Here is a 14,742-nt window from a genome sequence, read left to right as displayed (position 1 = left end):
AAAACATTATAGTCAGTTATACTAAGCAACACACAAGAAGATAAACACTGTATTAGCTCTTTTATATGTAAAACCAAAAATAACCAAACCCCAAAAAAGCGGAGGGTAGTCTGCCAAGAGCTAAGGAAGCAGGAAATGAGCAGGCAGTGGTCAAAGGTAAAAAACGCTTCGCTGATACCATATAAATAATTATGGTAATAATGCAACTATGTAACATAGTACCTATGTCTAAGAATACTATAAATTTTTCTAAAAATGTAGATCCTAAAGTCTTACCACAAAAAGTGTATGTATAGGTATAGATACATGATGTCTCTATTTGTAGAGCGATGGACTAATACAATATATAGATATATAGACTAATACAATATATAGGTATATAGATCAAGTACAGTAGTAAAGGAGGTAGGAACAGAATGGTGGGATGATGATGAACATGACTCTGGTCTCAATGATTGTGAAGGGTTTACAGATGTATACTTATCCCCAAACTCATAAAGTTATCTTACATTAAGAACAGCATTTTTTACATATCAAAAATAGTAAGAAAAAATAAAACCTCCTTGCTGAAGAAAGTAAGGGCACAAGAAAATCTCTTGGAAAAAAGGCAAAATAGGAACAGCTCTTGGTACATGAAAATGTATCTAAAGAGTGAATAAAATAATTTAAAAACAGAGAAGAGGAAAACTGCATTAAGTGTAGTTAAGTGAAGAAGACAAAAGGAGAAAAGGGGAAACTCCTTAATTACTATCTTACAAAGAAGCAAAAATTTCTTACTGCTAAAGGAATTAAAGCAACAGCCTAAATAATCTCATTCTTCATCAAATAAGACTTTACACACAGGAACAAATATATACTAATGGCTACACAGAATAGAAGGTAGCTTTAAGTATACTAAAAGGTGAGAGTGAGGAATCCTAAATTTCTGCAACATAAAAACCAGACAGAGAGAGAGAGAGAGAGAGAGAGAGAGAGAGAGAGAGAACTAAACTCAACTCAATCCACTTCAGTAAGATACAGCAAAAAACAAACGACCTACTTAATCAAATGTGTATTCTATAAACTATAAACTTAATAAATTCAAATTTTTCTTCTTTCATAGTTCATAGATTAGAAAGTCTTAAAATCCCTCAGAAAAAAAAAAGTAGGTCATTCCATCACCCACTAAAGCTATAACAAATCTTTTTTTAAGACTGAAAAGCAAGTATTTGAGTAAATCTTCAGTAGCCTGTTATTTACGATCTTTTAAAACATTTTAAAGTGGTTCATAAAATAATGTTTCATTAGAGTGCTTCTACAAAGAGCTCTAATATCTTTCATTCTTCTAGCAATTTAAAAGCTACTAAATGTTCATTTCCACATTAGATTATTGATTCTGTGCCTTTTAACATCTCCACAACAGCTGCTTGACAAATTACCTCACCTTATTCCTGGGGGGGGGGGGTGAGGACAGCATGATATCCATGAATTCAAAAATGGAACCACAAACTAATCAGAGAGAAATGAGCTAATTGCTTCAGATGAGCTCTAACAGACTGGGCATTCATACCATGATACAATTATATACTTGCACTCTAAATATTTGCACTTAAGTGCAGAAGATACTTTTTCTTAAAAATGTTACACATAATAGCATCAGTAAGTCAAGAGACTTGTCCACATTTCAAATCGTTTCTAGAGACAATCTAGTCTTTAGAATATTCTCAATAATTTAAGCAACTTAGAGATTTTGCTTTCTTATTTCAACCTAAGTTGAAAATAGTCTCCTAAGCAGAGTAGCTTTAAAAGTTCCAAACACACAAGTAATGTATTTCATACTATGATAAAATATTTATTGTATTTACCAAGATTCATTGATTCGTGTCAAAACATTATGAAACACGGGAAAAGACACACACACACACACTCATCTTCTGTAGTCCTCAAGAACCTGAACCACTAACCCCTAATAACAAAATGATGTAGAGTTCAACGAATACCTGGAATGAAACACACTGTCCAGCCAGCCAAACTGCTTAGCTTCTTTCTTAGAAGCCTGTCTCCTCTGAATTCACAACCTATTTCAGACCGCCACAAACTTGCCAGTAACTTTAAAGTGACAAATCCGCGCCAGCTTCCCCTTTCACACTGCAGAAAATTTCCAACATCTTTTCAAAAGATCTTTGAAAACGACTTTTAAATGATATTTTAAAGGTGATTTTTTTTTTTAAGAACTAAATTGCCGCCTGCTTCTCCAAATGTCCCTTCTGCAACGGTAGGACAAGAACAATGCTAATTGAATCTTCGGAAACAATTTCCCTAACAAAACACAGACGTCCGAGAAACTATGTAATTTGGGGCTATGGTGCGCATTCTACACACACCCTCCCTTCTCTAGGGACCCGGACCCTCCAGCCCCTTGCAGACCCCTGGACAGCTAGCCAGCGGTTCCCAGGCTACACAGTACCCTGTCGGACGTCTTGTTTTTCCAGTCAGTGCCAGAGCAGCCAGGAAACTTTTCTCAGCGTCCCTGCCCGGCTGCCCGCGGAGCTCCGTGCTCACCAGCTTGAACCACCCCCAAACTACGAGCGAGCCGGAGTTCCACGGCGGCAGAGGCTGACACACTTTGACGGCTTTGACACGGCGGAGAACTTTCACTTCTCTCCCGCAGCCCTTCCCCCGGGAGCCTCGGGGCCCCCACCCCCCGGCTCCCCTCACAGCTGCCCCTCTGGGCCAGCCCCCCCGCAAGGACCCGGGGCGCCGACCGTCCTGGGGCCGGCAAAGAACCCCCAAACCCCGCTCCCGCAGGACTCCCGGGCTGCTCTTCACACAAAAGCCGGCAAAGCCGAAGGGCCCGAGGGGCGGCCGGCCCTTCCTCGCCGCTGCCCTCCGCCGCAGACCCGGGCTCGGCCGCCGGGCGGTCTCGGCTGGAGGCTTCCTGCCCCCAACCCCGCCAGACAAAGCCGGGGCGGCCCGGCCGGTGCCAGGAGGCACCGGGACGCGGGGCGCCGCGCTCTTACCCGGGCCTCGTCCAGGGCGCCGCCGGTGCCTCCGTTTCCCCCGGCCTTGGCAGCCGGGCAGCTGGCAGCGCGGGTCTTGGAGGAGCGGGTCCGAGAGGAGATGAAATGGCTGCTGCCTCCGGCCGCCCCAGGCTCCGCTCCGGCCCCAGGCCCAGGCCCGGGCCCAGGAGACTTAGACCCGAGAAGGCGCAGAGAGCTCTTCCGGGTGTTCACCATGGTCCAGCCCGGGGGCCGGGGCCCACACCGCGGCTGCCGGCTCCCGAGAGCGCCGAGGAAGGCTGGCCCGCCCGCCGGCCGGGCGCTCGGGGCCAGGGGAGTCGCGCCGGGCCGGGAGGAGCGAGCCGGCCGGGACAAGCCGGAATGCAGACGAGGACGAGCGAGAGCAGGGCGGCGGAGAGGAAGGCGGCGCGAGGAGGCAGGGAATGGCAGGCGGGAGCGATGTTGCAGGCTGGGCAGCACGGACCCTCCGCTGGCTTCACCCTCCTCAGCAGGAACCGAGCGGAGCCGCCATTTCTGCCCCTTTCTCTCCCGATCTCCGTGCGTCAGGGCTCCAGCTCCGCAGGCCTGGCGAGGCAGAGGCCGGCTCTGGCCACTGTGGGGCGCTCTAAGGACAGGCAGCCCTCCGGGTCCAGGCTCTTCGCTCGCTCCCGGCCTCCCCCGGCCACCCCCGAGTCCCGCCCCCCGCGTGACGTCAGCGCGCCCGGACCCGGGGGGTGACGCTCTGGGCTGTCAGCTCGGTGGTTGCCCGGTCTCGCCGGCTGTCTGGGTGGTAGACAGGATGGCAAGGCCCACTGGGCTTAGGACGAGTTCCTCAGTGGAAGTTGGTACACAAGCCTCCACGGCCAGCCCTGGAGTACCTCACATCCACAGCCTCCTAGGGGACCTGGGTGGGGCTAGGAACAGCCGGCCCACAAAGGTTAAGGCAAAGGCCGCCCAGGGCGGACGCAGGGCTGGCTGTAGGAATTCCAGAACCACCTAAGGCAAGACACACAGAACTTAAGCAGCACTTGCTTAGGGATATAAAAATGAAAATGGCATCTACACGGTATCTGCCACACAGTAAGCTCAAAACGAAAACGTGCCAGAACCTTCCATCTTTACATAACTCGAGACCAGGTTCTTTCCAATAGCTTAGCCACTGAGCAACATGAAGAATCTTCAGATAACCTCGTTTATTATCCTCCAGGCCTGCTGGTAGATGAAGACGAAAGCTGATTCTGGAAATCGGAATTTGTAATTCAACTTGGAAAGGAAAAAAATTAAGCCTCACAATAAAGAAAACTGTTGTAAGGAGGAAGAATATTCATTGCAAAAATTCACAAGTTCACAAAGTGGACACAGCATGTTACAAATAGATCTTAACTCTAAAATAAAATCATACACATATATGTATTATATATGCAAATATAAATTCACGAGTTCTGTTTATTGGGCATAAGCTTTTCTTGTTTGTTTACCTGACAAAATGAAGACTGGGAGAAATTTGGGTAAAAATCTAATGGCATCTAAGTTCCACTTCATACCACACTAGGAATAAGCACAGATGTTGTGTGATAAGCAGTATAGATTCTAGAAAAACATACTAATTATCACACCCAGTCCAAAAGACTATTTTCCATTAACTAGCCTCTTGAAGAATGTGAATACCTCATAATGAAAGTAGACCTGATTTTTCTTGGTTATGATTGAACACAATAGTTTCATTAATCTTCAGAGGAGAAGCTGCCTTAAGAAGTATAGAAGTTTCCAAGGAAGGGTTATATGGTAAGCAAACTGACAAAGGATTTGTCTATTTTCCTTTCCTTTGTTTTTGTAGTCCTAGATTGAGAAAGCAAGGTTGTATTTTTGTTTAGCATAACTTATACCATTTACTAATAACAAATGTTTACATTAAAACAAGTTTGGGCTGGGTGCAGTGGCTCATGCCTGTAATCCTAGCTCCTCAGGAGGCTGAGATCTGAAGATCAAGGTTCAAAGCCAGCAGGGCACAAAAGAACCTGAGACTGTTATCTCCAATTAACCTCTAGAAAATGGGGAAGTGGAGCTGGCTCAAGGGTAGGGTGGTAGTCTTGAGCTGAAGAGCTCAGAGAGAGCACCCAGGCCTAGTTCAAGCACCATGACCCACAAAAACAAAACAAAACAAAAAAAGTTTAGTATTGGGTACTCTGCCATGTTAAGCAATAGAGGTATCTTTAAAAGAGAAACATAGTTCAAGAGCCAGAGTGGTGCTTGTCTAGCATGCAAGAAGCCCTAGGTTCAATTCCTTGATACCACATACACAGAAAAAGACAGAAGTGGTGCTGTGGCTCAAGTGCTAGAGTGCTAGCCTTGAGGAAAGCCCAAGGTCAGAGCTCAGGCCCTGAGTCCAAACCCCAGAACTGGCAAGGAAAAAGAAGCGTAATTCAAGTTCTCAAAGAGATCACAGGGCTGAGCACTGGTGGCTCATGTCTGTAAATCCTAGCTATTCAGGATGCTGAGATCTAAGGATTATGGTTCGAAACAAGTGTAAGAAAGAGAGTCCATAAGATTCTTTTTTTTCCAATCACCAGAAAACTGGAAGTGGTGCTATGGTTCAAAGTGGTAAGGTGCTAGCCTCCTACAAAAGAGGTCAACTACAGTGTCCAGGCCCTGAGTTCAAGCCCCACAGATGAAAAGCTATAAGTGGATGTATGGACTCAAATAGTAAAGCAGAAAAAAAGAGCTTGAGATGAACAAGAGCTCCATATCATAAGTTCAAACCTCAGTACTGGCTAAAAAAGTAAAGGTGGCATGTGTGTGTGTGTTGATAGTATTGGGGTTTGAACTCAGGGTCTGGGCATTGTCCCTTAGTTTTTTACTCAAAGCTAATGTTCTGCCACTTGAGCACTTGAGCCTTTTCAGTACTTGCAGCTTTTGGGTGATTAATTGGAGAGAAGAACCTACCAGACTTTCCTGCCTGGCTGGCTTCAAATTGAGATCCTCAGATCTCAGTCTTCTGAGTAGCTAGGGTTACAGGAAAGAATCATTTAGAGCCTGGCTCTGACTCACCCTTAAATTTATGTGGGGGTGGGGGAGTGGTGTGTGCAAGTATATACACAGATGTACACACACACAGACACACACACACTCACCAGTATTAGCGTTTATACTCTTGGCTTCTCCCTAAAGGCTGGCACTGTACTACTGAGGCATACCTCTACTTCATCATCCTTGAATTTCTACAATGAAGTCAAGACTCACATGCTCTGAGTTGCAGACCTCTACTTCTCAGAGATCTCCACAGGACCTCACATTAAGGGTGTTTTTGATACTACTAAGGAACAAAAGACCCTCCTCAGGATAGACCACTCACCAAGCAACAATTATTTGATTATCCTGACCAATAAGGATAGAAATAATTACCAATAAGGATAGAAATAATTTCTAGCCGGGCGCAGTGGCCCATGCCTATAATCCTACCTACTCAGGAGACTGAGATCTGAGGATTGAGGTTCCCAGCCAGCCTTAGCACCTAAGACTGAAAGACTCTTATCTCCAATTAACTACTAGAAAAGTGAAAGTGAGGCAACCCAGGCCTAGAGTTCAAGTCCCATGACTGACCAAAAAAAAAAAAGCCTTCCCAAGCAAGAATTGAACTAATAATCCAATAGCATACTTTTGACCAGGGCAGTTTGTAATTACACCCTCTCTCTCACTCGGCTCCCAGTATATAGTCTATAAAACCTATAGCCAAAATGCTATCTTGAGAGCTTGTTTGGAGGTTCTAACAAGGAAGCACAGCTACTCCTCTACCCTTGACCAAAGACCGGTCATCCTCTTTCCAGAGGAACACACCGGTGGAGTGGTGAAGAATGAATGGGACACCTGCCTAGCCAGCCAGATCAGCAGAATCAATCCTGGCGATCAATGGGGTGACAGATGTCCCAGCCAAATTGCCCTTACATCCAAGTGCTGTCTTTTTACAACATCCCATTCCTCCTTTCTCTGACCTCACTCACCTCTCTTGACTTGAAAAATAGAGGTGAGTAGCCAAACTTGATACATGGAATCCCAGGAGTTTGGGCCCGGAGACTGAAACTGGCTTCCGTGAATGTAATGTCATGAGAAAGAATGAAGTAAAGGGCTCTGATTCAAGCAGGGGTGTAAAGAACGACCCTAGGGAGGTAATAATGCTTGAAATATATCCTGAACCACAAAATAAGGAAGGAGATATAATAGATAAAAGAATGGGCTTAGTCAGATGCCGGAGACTTCATCTCCAATTAACTAGCAAGATGATGGACTGCAGGCAAGGGTCAAGCAGTGAAGTGTCACGTATAAGCAAAAAGGCCAAGCAAGAGGAAGAGGCACTGAAAACAACACACACACAACTAAAAAGGTGAAAGGCAGGGATAGGAGTTTAGCCTAGTAGTAGTGCTTGCCTAGCATGCACGGAAGACTTGGGTTTGATTACTCAGTACCACATACATAGAAAAAAGCTGGAAGTGGTGCTGAGGCTCAAGTGGTAGAGCTCTAGCCTTGAGAAAGCCCAAGGATGGTGCTCAGGCCTTGAGCTCAAGCCCAGGACTGGCAAAAAAAAAAAAAAGATAGGAAGAAAAGAAAGAGAAAAAAGGAGAAAGAAAGACAGGAAGGAAAGAAACAAAGAAAAAAAGAAAGAAAAGTGGGAAGGAAGAAAAGTAGGAAGGAAGGGAGAAAGGAGAAAAATAGGGCAAGCCAGTGTTGGGTTACCATGGTTCATACCTATAATCTAACTTCCTTGGAGGCTGAGATCTGAGGATCGGCTCAAAGCTAGCCGAGGCAGGAAAGTCCATAAACTCTGATCTCCAAAACAAACAAATAACAACAACCCCTCCCAAAGAAACCACATACACACACACACACACACACACACACACACACACACACACACAGTGGAGGGGACAGGAGTTTAGTCTAGTGGTAGAGTGCTTGCCTAGCATGCATGATTCCTGGGTACCACATACGTAGAAAAAAAAAGTGGTACTGTAGCTCAAGTGGTAGAGCTCTAGCCTTGAGAAAGCCCAAGGACAGTGCCCAGGTGCTAACTCTCTCTCTCTCTCTCTCTCTCTCTCTCTCTCTCTCTCTCTCTCTCTCTCTCTCTCTCTCTCTCTGTCTCTCTGTCTCTCTCTCTCTCTCTCTCTCTCTCTCTCTCTCTCTCTCACACACACACACACACGGAGCTGTGGCTCAAATGGTAGAGTGCTAGCCTCTAACAAAAAAGACGAAGAACAAGCTGGGCACAGTGGCTCTTGCCTGTAATCCTAGCTATTCAGGAGGCTGAGATCTGAGGATCATGGCACTAAAGACCGGGAGACTCTGATCTTCAATTAATCACTAGAAGACCAGAAGTGGTGTTGTGGTGCAAGGGGGTAGGGTGATAGCCTTGAGCTGAATAGCTCAGGGACAACACCCAGGCCCAGAGTTCAAGCCCCATGATTCACAACACACACATACACACACAGACACATACATACACACAAACACACCAATATTGGAAAGTATATATTGGACAGTATATGCTAGAGAAATAAATAAAAAGTAAATACGGGGGCCAGGATTATAGTAGCCTAGTGGTAGAGTGCTTGCCTAGCATGCATGAACCCCTGGGTTTGATTCCTCAGTTCCACACACAGAAAAAAGCCAGAAGTGGTGCTGTGGCTCAAGTGGTAGTGTGTTAGCCTTGAGAAAGCCCAAGGACAGTGCTCAGGCACGGAGTTCAAGCCCCAGGACTGGCACAAAAAAAAAAAAAAAGCAAATACAAATACATCTATTACAGTTGTAATCCAATCCTCAGAAGGATTGCAGTTCCAAGCCAGACTGCACAGAAAATTCCATTAGACTCTTACTCCAACTATCAAACAGCTGTGACTCAAGTTGTAGTGCTCCAGCCTTGAGCAGAAAAGCTAAGGGAGGGGCCGGGACTTTGGCCTAGTGGTAGAGTGCTTGCCTAGCATGCACCAAGACCGGGGTTCGATTCCTCGGTACCGCATACATAGAAAAAAGCCAGAAGTGGTGCTGAGGCTCAAGTGGTAGAGCTCTAGCCTTGAGAAAGTCCAAGGATAGTGTTCAGGCCCTGAGCTCAAGCCCAGGACTGGCAAAAAAAAAAAAAAAAAGAAAAGAAAAGCTAAGGGGTAGCACCCAGGCCCTGAGTTCATTCAATCACCATTACTGTTCCCCAAGAAAGAAAAGAAAAACCTGGCTTCCATCTATTTGTCTTAACTAAACTAAGAGCTGCATTTGTGCATTTGGAAATAAAGACTATTTGGGATCCTTGGAACTGTTTTGTTCCTCTAACTTGAAAGATACCTAGAGTTTGGTGTTGTTTTTGGTTTTGTTTTGTTTTGTTTTTTTGCAGAGCTAAAGATCAAACTCAGGACCTTGCACTTACCAGGCAAGTGCTCTTTCACTGAGCTAAATACCCAATCCCCAAACTTTATGTTTTGACTTTTATTGGTACCCACAAAATTTTTGTATGCCTATAAACTTTCCTAGCCAAAGATTCTTGACTCATGCCAGTAATTCTAACTATTTAAGAAACCAAGATTTGAGGATTACAGTTCAAAGACAGCCCAGGCAGGAAAATCCATAAAACTCTTATCTCCAAAATTAACTACCAGAAAACCACCAAGTGGCACTGGGGTTCAAAATAGTAGTACACTATGGGCCAGGAATTTGGCCTAGTGTTGAGTGCTTGCCTAGCATGCACAAAAACCCGGGTTCAATTCCTCGGTACCAGATATATAGAAAGAAGCTGGAAATGGTGCTGTGGCTCCAGTGGTAGAGCGCTTGAGAAAGCCCAAGGACAATGCTCAGACCTTGAGTTCAAGGACCAGGACTGGCAAAAAAAAAAAAAAAATAGTAGTGTACTAGTCTTCCTTCAGCAAAAGAGCTTAGGGACAGCCTAAGGCCCCAATTAAAGCCAGGTGGCTAGAAAAACCAAAGCAAAGATTCTAAATTTTAAGGATAAAAGCAGCAATTAGGTCACTCCAGCAGTTGAGATTAGAGGATCCAAGCTTAAAACCTGCCTGGCAGGAAAGTCTGTGAGACTCTTATCTACAATTAACTACCAGAAAACCAGAAGTGGAAAGTGATTCAAAGTGACAGAACTCTAGCCTAGGGGGGAAAAAAAAAGCTTAATGACAGTGATCAATCTGAGTCCAGCCCCACAACCAACAAAAAACAAACTACACAGAACAAAACTAGCTAACTTCCCACCACACCTATCCTTAAATGTTAAGCTATAAGACAGGGAAACATAAAGGGATTTATCTAAATCTGACTTCTTGATGGTTAAAAAAAAAAAAAATACAGGATGCCCCTGTATTCCCAGTTACTCAAACTGGCTGAAGTTAAAGGATCACAATTCAAAGTGAGCCCAGGCAGGAAAGTCCTTGAGACTTCTATCTCCAATTAACCACTGAAAACCCACAAGTAGAGCTGGGGTACTGTGACTCAAGTGGTGGGCTAGCCTTGGGAAAGCAAAGAAAAAAAAAAAAGCCTTAAATTGCCATAAGAAAATCTCCAGAGAACTAATTGGAAGGCATACTTGAGAAAGACTTAAAAAAAAAATTAAGTCAATAATAATTGACTGTGTTTTGGGTGGAACTGGATCCCATCTCCATGTTTCAGAATAATAAACTACCCCAACCACTGTGTAAGGATTAGACAATTAAGTAGCGTGATTACAGTATATTCACTCAGTTTCTGATGTAAAAAGATATACCTACAGGAATCATCATTTTTAATTTTTAATTAATTCCCTACTTGGAGAACAAAAATGTTCCTCCTTTTAAATTTTTTTTCTACGTCTTCCCATTTTATACTATTATGTACTAAAATTCTTGCTAAAAATTCTACCTTGTGAGATTTTTTTTTTATAGTTTTGTGTTTTTTTGTTGTTGCTTTTTGCCAGTCTTGGGGCTTGAACTCAGGGCCTGGACACTGTCCTTGGACATATTTTGCTCAAGGATAGCGCCCTGCCACTTGAGCCACAGCACCACTTCCAGCTTTTTCTGAGTATGTGGTACTGAGGAATCAAACCCATGCTAGGCGAGTACTCTAACACTAGGCCAAAGTTCCAGCCCCCAAATTCTACTTTTTGTGAAAGCTTTTTTTTTTTTTTTTGAAAGTTTTGAAACGCTTTTCACAAGTGAATCTCAAAGGTCCATAATGTTTGCATGTAAACTAGAAAGGTAAGGGAAAGGATGGGAATGTGGCTTAGTGGTAGAGTGCTTGCCTAGCATGCATGAAGCCCTGGATTTGATTCCTCAGTGCCACATACACAGAAAAGGCCAGAAGTGATGCTATAGCTCAAGTGATGGAGTGCTGGCCTTGAGCAAAAGAAGAAAGAAAGCTAAGGGAACCCTTTCACCCCCTAATCTGGTGACAGCTGGACACTTATTTTACACTGTATGTATGTAAAAATTACTCAAAATTATCAAACCCCGAAAAATCAGAACACTAAGCCTATAAAATTTGCAGAAAACCTAGAAGCTTCTTCATGATGCTGGATTTGACAATGATTTCTTATTTCTTAGATATGACAACAAAAGCACAAGCAAAAAAAAAAGAACTAGACCAAAATTAAAAACTTACGCATACCAAAGAATACTGTGAAAAGATCTTAAAGCCGGGCACAGTGGCTCACACCTGTGGCTGAGATCGGAGGATCTTGGTTCAAAGGCAACATGGGTACTAAGGTCTGTGAGACTTTTATCTCCAATTAACCACTAGAAAACTGGAAGTGGCACTGTGGCTCAAGGGTAGGGTGGTAGCCTTGAACTGAAGAGCTCAGGAACAATGCCCAGGCCCAGAGTTCTAGCCTCACAACCGACAAAAAAAAAAAAAGAAAACCTTAAAGACAATCCACAGAACAGTGAGAAAATGTAATGCTTTCTTCATATCTGAGAAAGTATTATTACCCCTACGCAAATATATATATATATATATATATATATATCAAGAAGTATTATATAGAGATTCCCTCCTTGAACACTTGTTTGTTAAACTTGTCATTTAAAATATGATGTAAAAATAAATTCTTTAATAAATTCTTTTAAAAAAAGTATTATAATACAATAACTACAAAACCATATTATATTAAGAACAGGGAAAGGAGAGCTAGATGTGATGGTTCATTATAGTAACACCGGCACTTAAGAAGGAATAATTTGAGGCCAGCGTGAATTCCATTTTTATTTATTTATTTTTGCTGGTCCTGGGGCTTGAACTCAGGGCCTGGACTCTTTCCCTAAGCCTCTCTATGCTCAAGGCTAGCACTCTACCACTTGAGCCACAGTGCCACTCCCAGATTTTTCTGTTTATGTGGTACTGAGGAACGGAACCCTGGACTTGCATGCATGCTAGGCAAGTACTCTACCACTAAATCACATTCCCAGCCCCCCACATTTTTTTTCTTTTTAAAACAAAAGACAAAGTACTTAAATAGATGTTTCTCATTAACAAAAGATCAATAAGAAACCAATGAACCATATTTGCATTAAAAAACTAATCAGTTAAGGAAAATTAGCATCCCTAGCTAAGGTTTTTGTTTGCCATTCATAGTCTCTTACTCTGGCCAGCTAGACTTGTTCAGTTTGTGCCCTACCACTTGAGCCATGCTCCTAGTTGGCATTCTTGCTAGTTAACTAGAGACAGAGTCTTTGTCCAGGGTGGCTTGGAACCATGATCTTCGAATCAAGATCTTTAGATCTCAGCATCCTGAGTAACTAGAATTCCAGGTGTCAGCCACCAGCTCCCAGTTAATCAACAGATTTTTGAGAACTCTTCAAATGTTGGAATAAAGAAAAGGCATACACGACCAAGAGCATGGCCTTGTGGTAGATTGCTTGCCTGGTGTGCATGAAACCCTGGGTTCGATTCCTCGGTACTACATACACTGAGAAAGCCAGAAGTGGTGCTGTGGCTCAAGTGGTAGAGTTTTAGCCATAAGAAAGCCCAAGGACATTGCTCAGGCCCTGAGTTCAAGCCCTAGGATTGGCAAAAAGGAATGGAAAAAGCAAAAAGAAAAAGCAAACATATAAGAACACAGAACAAACCAGGAAACAAGGTAGCTCAGTCCTAGTTACTTGGGAAGCAGAGATCAAAGGAATCATGGTTGAAGAAAAGCTGTAGCATAAAAGTTCAGGAGACTCCATTTCACTCAATAGCTAGATACAAGGAAAGAACAATGGCTGGGTATACTTGCTTGTCCAGTCCAGTGACTTGAGGAAGCAAAAGCAGGACTACTGCCCAGGCCTGCCCAAGCATAAAATGAGACCCTACCTTGAAAATAATCAAGGCAAAAGAGGCTAGAGTCATGAAACAAGTGGTTAGGTGGCCTCAGTATCTCCCCAAAGAACAACAAAAACACACCAAACAGCAAGAAACACAAGGGATCCTCACAGAGGACCAAAGAGATGTCTCTTTTCCAGGGTGGAGCTGCAAGCTGGAGGCAAGCAAGGAAAGTCAAAACTCTATACCAGCCTACCTCATCTCAAAAAAAAAAAAAAAAAGCCTATCTATCCATAGGAATCAAAGAAACTCTCTGAGGACTTCAGCAGATATAGGTGAGAAGCTCTATTTTTATAGTTGAACTCACCAATGGATCCCCAGTTCAAAAGACAAATTGCCTTTACTTGGGTAGGGAACGGCAGGGGGTCTGCAGGTGAAACCCATCCCAAGTTGTATCCGGCACTAACAACTGTCAAGTAAAAAAAAAATAAATCCGGATTTGAGCAACCAGACTTTATTTGAAAAGATTCCCGCAGTGGGATCAGGGTAGGAAGAGGTAGCAGAGTGATGGAGGAGGAGTTTTGGCAAAGCCATCATGTTTAGGCTAGCAGAAGGCAAATCGTGGGTGTTTGGGGGGGGAGGATGTAGCTCCAAGGTGAAACATTTCGTTTGGCTACCCTTAGACAGCGAATCCTACCACCAACAAATGCAGACAGACTTGAGCAGAAGAGATCACTCCAGGAAGTGGAATGATCATCAGCTGTGGCTGGCAGGGCGGGTCTTTCACGCGAAGCGTAAACCAGGCTAGAGGTGACCTGGGGAAGCGGAGAAGGCGGAGAAGGGAAAGACCCGGGGAGGGTTCTCGGTACCTGGAGGTCGGCTTACGTTCACGAGTGATCAACCCGGGTGTTGTTTTCTGGCTCAGGGGCAGGGAAGGAGACAGATCTTAACTGGAGTTTGTGAACCACAGGACCCCGTGTAGGACAGGAAGCCCGACTAAGCCTGAGGCGGAGGGTGGGAGTTTGGGGGAGCGACCGGGCTCTGACCTTGTCATGGGTCAAGCAGGGGGCGTCTGGGAGGCGTATTTAAATCCTCCGGGTGAGGGTGGTCCTCCAGTTAAGCCCGCTCGGGACGGCAAAGGGATGGGTGGGGGGGACCCCTTTAACCGTCACTGTCCGGATGACGGGGCTCAGGTAAACTTCAACATTGTCACAATGCGGGGAAATCTCTCCACGGGTTCACTCGGAGGCTGAAGAGGTACGGAGGAAAGCAAGTGGCTCAGGTGAGCTCAGCTAGGTGCTGCCGTATTTAACTCGCAGCGGCGGCCGCAAGAACTACACAGGCGCCATTAAGTAGCGGCAACGCTGAGGCGGAGTCAAGTCCGGCGCGGCAAGCCCCGCCTCCGACGCGGCAAGCCCCGCCTCCGGCGCGCTTCCGTCTGGGCGTGCTTCCCACACGACACGCCCCCCTCCGGCGCTCCACTTCCAGGGAGCGCTCTGGTCCCGGCCCCGCC

At 44.7% G+C, this 14,742-nt stretch overlaps 1 protein-coding gene and 1 long non-coding RNA gene across 2 annotated transcripts in view; both read right to left on the bottom strand.

Annotated features, from left to right (window-relative positions):
* Atad2b (ATPase family AAA domain containing 2B) overlaps window positions 1-3,542 on the bottom strand; it is a 128,943-nt gene extending 125,401 nt beyond the window's left edge. Inside the window, exon 1 of the mRNA XM_090337380.1 lies at window positions 3,000-3,542. Within this exon, the coding sequence (XP_090193506.1) occupies window positions 3,000-3,215 (216 nt within the window). The 5' untranslated portion in view covers window positions 3,216-3,542. The remainder of the gene's footprint in view (window positions 1-2,999) is intronic.
* Window positions 3,543-13,727: 10,185 nt separating this feature from the next.
* Window positions 13,728-14,500, bottom strand: LOC150061033 (uncharacterized). The gene is made up of 2 exons (XR_016536179.1): window positions 14,276-14,500; window positions 13,728-14,044 (listed from the first exon to the last, which is right to left on the bottom strand). It is a non-coding gene; the product is annotated as an uncharacterized LOC150061033 (long non-coding RNA).
* Window positions 14,501-14,742: the final 242 nt, after the last annotated feature.

Source organism: Megascapheus bottae, chromosome 7 (assembly GCF_031878675.1).
Source record: "Megascapheus bottae isolate mThoBot1 chromosome 7, mThoBot2.hap1, whole genome shotgun sequence".
Classification (NCBI taxonomy): Eukaryota; Metazoa; Chordata; class Mammalia; order Rodentia; family Geomyidae; genus Megascapheus; species Megascapheus bottae.
Note: the sequence above shows the minus strand (reverse complement) of the source record. Positions and strands in the feature narration are given on the sequence as shown.